Source organism: Molossus molossus, unplaced genomic scaffold (assembly GCF_014108415.1).
Source record: "Molossus molossus isolate mMolMol1 unplaced genomic scaffold, mMolMol1.p scaffold_m16_p_15, whole genome shotgun sequence".
Classification (NCBI taxonomy): Eukaryota; Metazoa; Chordata; class Mammalia; order Chiroptera; family Molossidae; genus Molossus; species Molossus molossus.
Genome location: NW_023425350.1, coordinates 76979987 through 76988247, shown reverse-complemented (window position 1 = coordinate 76988247; position 8261 = coordinate 76979987). Strand labels below are relative to the sequence as shown.

The 8261-nt window shown below is 51.2% G+C and overlaps 1 protein-coding gene across 1 annotated transcript; it reads left to right on the top strand.

Annotated features, from left to right (window-relative positions):
- Positions 1-2086: 2086 nt before the first annotated feature.
- On the top strand, positions 2087-3562 carry POU3F3 (POU class 3 homeobox 3). The gene has a single exon (XM_036263405.1). The coding sequence runs from the start codon at positions 2087-2089 to the stop codon at positions 3560-3562; it is 1476 nt and encodes a 491-aa protein (XP_036119298.1).
- Positions 3563-8261: the final 4699 nt, after the last annotated feature.

Below are 8261 nucleotides of genomic sequence, written 5' to 3'. Positions count from 1 at the left end.
AGGAGGCCGCCGCCGGCGCGAAGCGACTGCGGAAAGTTGCGGTGGCGGATTTCCAAGAAGTGTGGCCATGACCCGAGCTCTTGGTGCTGCGAGCTTTCCTTTCCCACCCCCGTGGAGACAGAGATGGGGGCCGGCTGGTGAAGAAAAAAGGGAACTTTGAAACCACTGGGGGACACATCTGTCTATAGGTATTAGCTGAAAGGTGCATCATCGCCGCGCGCTTTACAAATCTCCGGGATGGGTGGGGGCAGGAGGGCTGCAACACAACGCAGTCCTAGGTGGAGTGGGCTGATTGCTATATTTCATGATTTTTCCTCCCTCTTTGTTTTCCTTCTGATTCTGTCCTTTTTCTTTCCCCTTTCCTTCCCTCCACCCAGGCCTCTTGCGAACGCCCAGAGCCGCGGAGGGTACGCCTACGACTCGGCCGGCCGCTAAGAGTTAAGATGTGGCGGAAGGGGTGGCGGGAGAGGGGCGGGGAGGAGAAAGTGGCAAGGGGGAGGGAGCCTGGGGGAAGACAGATTTCCAGCATCTACGATGCTCTGCCTAAATTAAAAAGCAACCAATCGGAACGGCCGGAAGGGGGGCCTCGCGTCCTGAGCCAGTCATTCCGGGCCTGCCAATCACCCAGCAGGTAGCCAATCAGCGGGGGCCCTGGTGCTCGACTTCCTTGTATTTGGGAAAGTGTGGTGGTGGGTGCGCGCTCACGGCGGAGGGTAAACATTCGACAGTCCCCGCTCTGAGAGGGAGGGACAGAGAGCGAACTGTCAGACCGGAGCGCGTGCGGGCGGGCGAGAAAGAGAAAGAGAAAGGGAGGGAGAGGGAAAGTGAGAGAGGAAGAGAGAGCGCAAACCAGGGCGCAGAACGAGCTCCCTCTGCAACTCCGCTCCGGCACGGCCCGCGCCAGAGCCATCCGTGCACCCTACGAGCCGCGCAACGTGCCCACTGGAGTTGGTTGTGTATCAAGGATCCCCTATATGCACACACACCCCTCCACCTCCACCAATGCACTCTTCTTCCTTCTCCTCCTCCTCCTCCAGACAACTGCTGGGAAAAAAATAAAACACCAGCCCCAACCTTCAGCAACAAGGTAACAGAACCATTCGACCTCATTTTTCTCCTGTTCAATTTTTTTCCTTGTTATATTTGTTTCCTCATTTCTGCCCAAAAGGAAAGATGTCGCATCAGACTGTGACTGTTGCGAGGAGAATGAAAAAGGACTCTTGTTTCAGAGGCAACCAAGAGCTCCGGCAATAGCAACTTCAAAGAAATGCAGCATCGCAAGAAGTTTTCCTAGGACAGAACAAAACTTGAAACGAGAGGACCAGACGGGGAAAGCAGGAGCCAGCCTCTCTCCGCACGCGCCAGCAGCCAGCATCACCACGCCTTCAAGGACTAAAAAAGTTTTACTACTCCAAGGGACAACGAGTGAAATGTGTTCCTGAGGAGAGAGGAGAGCGGCCAAGGGAAGGAGCAGGCCGGCTGCTGGTCATCCATAATTTGGTTCAAGAAGAAAGGAACGGCTTCTTTCTTTGTTGTCTCCCGTGAAATCGCCACTTAGCAGGTGGATCGAGCCCCGCGCCCTGGCAGAGTCCGCGCTCACCAGGACAGGAGGAGGAGTGGGAGCCGGGCGCCCCGGCTGAGAGCCCAAGCGCAGGCCCGCACCCCGCCCGGCAAGCCCCACTGGAGCAAGCCGAACGCGCCGGGGCTGGGGGGCAGCCAAGACCCCCCCTGAAGGGGGCGGCCAAGGAGCAAGCCCGAAGAAGCTAGCCCCCCTCCCCAGAGCGCTGCTGCTTCTGCTGCTGCTGCTGCTGCTGCTGACCGAGGCCGATCGGCGACCCCCGCGCCCTGCCAAGCGGCCTTGCAGCTCCAGCCAGGGGCCTCGGCGGCGGCGGCGGCGGAGGAGGAGGAGGCGGCGGAGGAGGAGGCGGCGGCGAAGGCGGCGGGGCCGACTGGGGCCCGGGCCGGGGGCGGGGGAGGAGTGGGGGGAGGAGGCGGGAAGCGGGGGGGCGCGGCGGCGGCGGCAGCGGCCGCGGCTGCTGCGGCGGCGGCGGTGGTGGCGGCGGTGGGGTGGCGGGAGCGGAGCGGCATGGCCACGGCGGCTTCTAACCCCTACCTGCCGGGGAACAGCCTGCTGGCGGCCGGCTCCATTGTACACTCGGACGCTGCGGGAGCCGGCGGCGGCGGGGGCGGCGGTGGGGGCGGTGGCGGCGCGGGGGGCGGCGGTGGCGGCATGCAGCCCGGCAGCGCCGCCGTGACCTCCGGCGCCTACCGAGGGGACCCGTCCTCCGTCAAGATGGTCCAAAGCGACTTCATGCAGGGGGCCATGGCCGCCAGCAACGGCGGCCATATGCTCAGCCACGCGCACCAGTGGGTCACGGCCCTGCCCCACGCCGCCGCCGCCGCCGCTGCCGCCGCCGCCGCCGCAGTGGAGGCAAGCTCGCCGTGGTCCGGCAGCGCCGTGGGCATGGCCGGCAGCCCCCAGCAGCCACCGCAGCCGCCGCCGCCTCAGGGCCCCGACGTGAAGGGCGGCGCTGGACGCGACGACCTGCACGCGGGCACCGCGCTGCACCACCGCGGGCCGCCGCACCTCGGGCCCCCGCCGCCGCCCCCGCACCAGGGCCACCCCGGGGGCTGGGGGGCCGCCGCCGCCGCAGCTGCTGCAGCTGCAGCCGCCGCCGCCGCCGCGCACCTTCCGTCCATGGCTGGGGGCCAGCAGCCGCCGCCGCAGAGCCTTCTTTACTCTCAGCCTGGGGGCTTCACGGTGAATGGCATGCTGAGTGCGCCCCCGGGGCCTGGCGGAGGCAGCGGCGGCGCGGGCGGCGGTGCCCAGAGCCTGGTGCACCCAGGGCTGGTGCGCGGGGACACGCCCGAACTGGCCGACCACCACCACCATCACCACCACCACTCGCACCCGCCTCACCCGCACCATGCTCAGGGGCCTCCGCACCACGGCGGTGGCGCGGGGCCGGGACTCAACAGCCATGACCCACACTCGGACGAAGACACGCCGACGTCGGACGACCTGGAGCAGTTCGCCAAGCAGTTCAAGCAGCGGCGCATCAAGCTCGGCTTTACTCAGGCCGACGTCGGGCTGGCCCTGGGCACATTGTATGGCAACGTGTTCTCGCAAACCACCATTTGCCGCTTCGAGGCCCTGCAGCTGAGCTTCAAGAACATGTGCAAGCTCAAGCCGCTGCTGAACAAGTGGCTGGAAGAGGCGGACTCGAGCACCGGCAGCCCCACAAGCATCGACAAGATCGCGGCACAGGGCCGGAAGCGCAAGAAGCGGACCTCCATCGAGGTGAGCGTCAAGGGCGCGCTGGAGAGCCACTTCCTCAAGTGCCCCAAGCCCTCCGCGCAGGAGATCACCAACCTGGCCGACAGCCTGCAGCTCGAGAAGGAGGTGGTGCGGGTTTGGTTCTGTAACCGGCGCCAAAAAGAAAAGCGCATGACGCCGCCTGGGATCCAACAGCAGACGCCCGACGACGTCTACTCGCAAGTGGGCACCGTAAGCGCCGACACGCCGCCGCCGCACCACGGACTGCAGACAAGCGTGCAGTGAAGGCCCGGTGCGCAGCGACTAGAGAGTCGCTGCCGCCTCCGCAGCCGCTGCCACCGCCGCCGCCGCCGCCGCCAACGCCGCGCCTACCCCGAACCCGGGTCGCCCTGGTCCCCGCTGGTCCGCCGCCCTCCCCTCCGCCCAAAGACAGGCATGCCCACCCTTGGAGGAAAGAAAAGAGAGACTGACCGACGAAACGTTTTTGAAGTTCAAGGAAAGAGGGGCGAAACAAACACAAAACCATAATAAATACCCAAACGGTATACAACAAACAAAACCGGACGAGAGAAAGGGGGCGATCGTGAGATATCATTTATACTGTGGTGGTGTTTCGTTTTTGTTCTTGTTTTTGTTTTTAAAGAAGGGTGAAGATGCCTAGCGCACGAAAACTGCACTCCTGAGGTTTTGCCCACCCTGAGAAGTCCCACACGGCGATGGTGGACAGCACCTAGTACCTGCCTTGTCCTCGTCTCTTAAAAAAAAAAAAAGAAAGAAAGAAAGAAAAAGCACCCCTCCCTCCACCCCCTCCCTCCAAAGGGCTGCCTAAAGTGACCCACCGGTACTTTGTTTCCTGGGAGCAATCTGAAAGAAAGCAGAGGCACCGGGTTTAATCAGGGATGACTCTGCTCCGAGACCCGGTTCTTCTTGGCCATATTAAAGTCATTTGGGGACAAATATACTGACTATGAAATGGGAAGGGGGGGGACAGTTTCCAGCAAAATAATATTCACAGCTTCTGAAATTAACAAACTGAAGAGCAAAGCCAAAAGAAAAAGGACACATTTCCTCCAAATAACCTTGGAAATAAAAGCATCACGGAAGAGCAGAGGGATGAGCGAGGGCGAAGGGGACATCCGCTCATCCTCATCCGTCAAGGAGTGGGAGAGGCCGGCAGAGCTGGGCGCGGGCCGGCAGACTGGGCATGGAGGGAGGCCCGGCCGACAAGCCCGGCTGCAACGGCTGCCACTCGGGTGGATGATGCCTAAAGATTCCACCGCTAATATTTTTTTTATTAATATTTTTTATTTTTTATTTCTGGACTGACTCAGATAAAGGGATTTAGAAAGACTGAGCACCAGCCGCTGCACTTCTTGGACTTCGCTCCTCAATCCGTTGCCAACTTTGATTGAATGGGTGCTGTGGATGTGATTATATAATACTGCCATTTCCAAGCAGTGTTTTTGGTAGGTTTTAATAAACAGACTTTTCAAAAGACGGCAATATAGATTGTTAGATCCGTTGTTGATCTAAAAATATTTGCTTTATATTTTCATTAAATGACTTCTTTTAATATTTTATTCAGAATACTTATGAACTGCTGCAAAACGGTAATTTATTTTTCCCCAGATCTTGTATTACGTGTTTTTTTCAGACGAGCACAAATCAAAATGAAATGAAAATATGGACAGTTGTTAGGTAATAAGGGTATCTTTTGATGTGATCATTTGATTGTAATTTAATTTGAGTAGTGATTCCGTAAGAGCTGATCAAGAAAATAAATTTGTTAGAATGAAATAGTCTGTGTCTGATGCATAAACACTGTGTGGGAAGAAAATAGATCTTTAGAAAATATTTTTTTACTAATGCATATCCTTAAGTGATAGCGCTGAGGAAGCCAGTAGAGCCTGCTGCACCTGAGGTGTTATTTGGAAATCTAGGGTAAAGGACAGCCACGACAGAAACTTCAAGTACTTTAACTTAGTAGTCATTCCTTGGTAAACTGTAAATTTCACAATCTTTTCCTTTCCTTTAATTTTAGTGGATATTCTAGTGTTTTTAGGGGAGATTGTCTAAATACTACTTTTCTTGGAGATACCTGTGTTCTTTATCATCTCTATCAAAAGATTGGACTACAGCAGCAGTAAAACTGTGCCAACTGGTTATGAGTAGTTAATACAGAGCCCCTTCCCAAAGTTTAGCCCCTTTTTCCTCTCCTTCCCATCATATTGCTATGTCTCTGTCCTCTTTTTCTGAAGACTCATAGTTGTGAAGAATAGCTTATGTCTATAAAATATTTTATATCAGCTACTTTCCGTTGATAAATATGTAATTAAGTTTAAATTATTGAGCCATTTTGGGTTTGGTTTGGTTTGGTTTGGGTTTGGGTTTTGTTTTTCCAGTAATGAAAGAATGTAGTTCTAAAATCCTGAATGTGGTCCACACTGCATTACCCTCAGTGTGAGTACCAGCTCAGACGTAAGAGTGTACATTTCCGTGTTTTGGTCTTTCCCCAGTGTGATTCTCTATTTCTTTACTGGCCCTGGGGCTTTAGCTCTTTGGATCACTCCTTAGATACACCCTGTAGAGCAGTCACATTGATCACATTAATGTATCAATATTTACAGTGTGGGGAAATGAAAGTGTGCTGCCTCAGGTTGTGAGCACTGAAGACGCAAAAGGCTCTGCTTAGTTGAGTCCTTTCATACTGGACTTTAAAAAAGTATTTGGGGTGAGAAAGTAGTGAGTTTATAGAATGATATTCCCCTAGTCTCATTTGGCTGTCACTCACTTATTGCCTTCTTCTCTCATCCCCACTTCCTCTCCCTGAGATATCAATGCAGGGGTTAAAAAGCCCGGAAAACTGGGAGAGCAGCAAGGAGCAGTTATTTCTTCCAGACAGACCCTGTGCCACTTCCATAAATCAGGCCCAGCCAGATGGCCGTGTGTTGGGTTGCATTATTTTAAACACCAAATAGTACTAAAAATCACAATCATTTTGATTTGTGAAATCTGAAAGAGGCTATATTTATTAAACAGAAAGAATAAAAATGAAAACAAGAAACCACAACTTACTTTCCTTGGCTTTCTTGTTTCCTTATTTCTCTTGCTATTATAACCTCTCTTCCCAGACAATTTACAACCTGGAGTGGGAAGTGAGGACCAACTTCATCAATTTTTGAGGGCCTACAGGGGCAAGTGAAGAAGGCCTTATTGGAAAGCTGAGGATTGGGTGTGGTTGTTTTTATATGGTGGGCATTACTGGCACATGAGATGAAGTCCTGTTTTCCCTACAGGAATGGTAGTGGTTGACTAGATGGTGGGCCTAGGTAAAAATTTAGGAGCTATTTCCTCACTTAATTGGGCTGACAGGAAAAGAACTACAGTTGGATTTCATACAGTTTTCTATTAAAAAGCAACCTGTGCTGATTACTTTGAAAGAAGTCCTGATTTAGGGGTAACAGAGTAACTTTTAATTGGAAAAGCTGGGAAAGCAAGGCCATTTTATTTCATTATTTTGCATTTTTCAAAGTGAGCTAATGCTGGCACTACATATTTTGAACATCAACCCTTTGAATGTATTTACAAAATGAAATTCATAGTTGAAAAACAAAAGAGAGCAGATATAACTGAGAGGTTTTGTGTTAAGGCTTATAATTGTTACACACTTAAATAATGAAAATATTGTTATATATCACCAGATCTTTTTAATGAATTTGGTCATTGTGTTTCTTTGCAGAGCAAGTGTCTTGTGCTCCGTAAAGTGCCCATTTGTTTCCTCCATTTCAATCCAACCCTCCTCCCCTTCCAACCCAAAGGAAAGTGACAAAGTTCTGTTCCATCAATCTGGCTAATCCCAAACTAGGCCCACTTATAGTCTGCAGTCTCCTGTAGCTCCTGACCTGTTATCCAAGCCCCAGTCATCTCATCCACCCAACCATCCTCCCCTGCAAGTCTGGGCAATAAATCATTCAAGGTGTATTTAAAATAGTCATTTTGCTGTTGTTTCTCTGCCTTTTTAATTTTTTAAGGACTTAGCCAAGGACTACTTCTTTGTTCCAAAACAGAACTGTTCATTATTGATCTTAGAGAGTCCCTCTGCTTCCTGTAGCCTCCCATGTCTGCTCACTACCATGCTCACAATGTTTTGTATGAATGGTTTTCAACATTCAGAGAATAATTGGTTCTAATATTAAATGCCGTATATACTATTGATAGTTTTATCAATAAGTGTAATATTTTAAATAATTTTAACAATTAAATTTGTTTTAAATTTATATATTTGTAAAGTATTTATCCTGTTGGAAGCAACAATATATTGTTGTATTTATTCGTTTATTTTTGTAATAAATGATCAACCTCTCAAGCTAAATCAAAAATGACACTTTTATATATTTATACAAAATGCATTTTAGGAGATGGGCATATTTGCACCAATTTGTATGTAAATAGAGTAAGATCCATCAATAATGTGTAGCTTTCAGAACTAAATTGAAGGAAGAAACATTCTCTCCACATGGAGTTTAGTTTGCCCAAGTTCCAGGGTAATTAATCAAACTCTAAAATGGATGCAACAAGTATTGGCACTGGATGCAGACTTGAAATTAATTATTTAGGAGGTGGACCTGGTTTTTTTCAAGGCAGAAGGATAGAAATTAAAGAATTCTTTCATGAAATGCACGTGGCTGACTGGACGGATTAGAACAGATGCTATGTATCAGTGATAAAATCTAATACCTGGCTGTGCTCAGACATCTATGCTGGGAAAGGGTGTTGAAAGAAAGTTCAAACTTTGAGGTTATTGGTGACCCAGAGACAAGGTAACGTAGAAAAAAGAGTTGTGCTGTGTTATTTTTTTTTAAATGTCTTCTTAAAATGGCTGTGAGTGAGAAACCTGTCCGTCCTAACTCGGTCCCTGACAGCATCAGCAAGCAACCAGTGCAGGTGTGGTGGCGCTGGTTCCAGGAGAAGTGAGCAGTGTGGG

What these genes read in the sequence shown, in the direction of transcription:
- POU3F3 (XM_036263405.1), top strand. Translation starts at nt 2,087, where the DNA reads ATGGCCACGGCGGCTTCTAACCCCTACCTGCCGGGGAACAGCCTGCTG.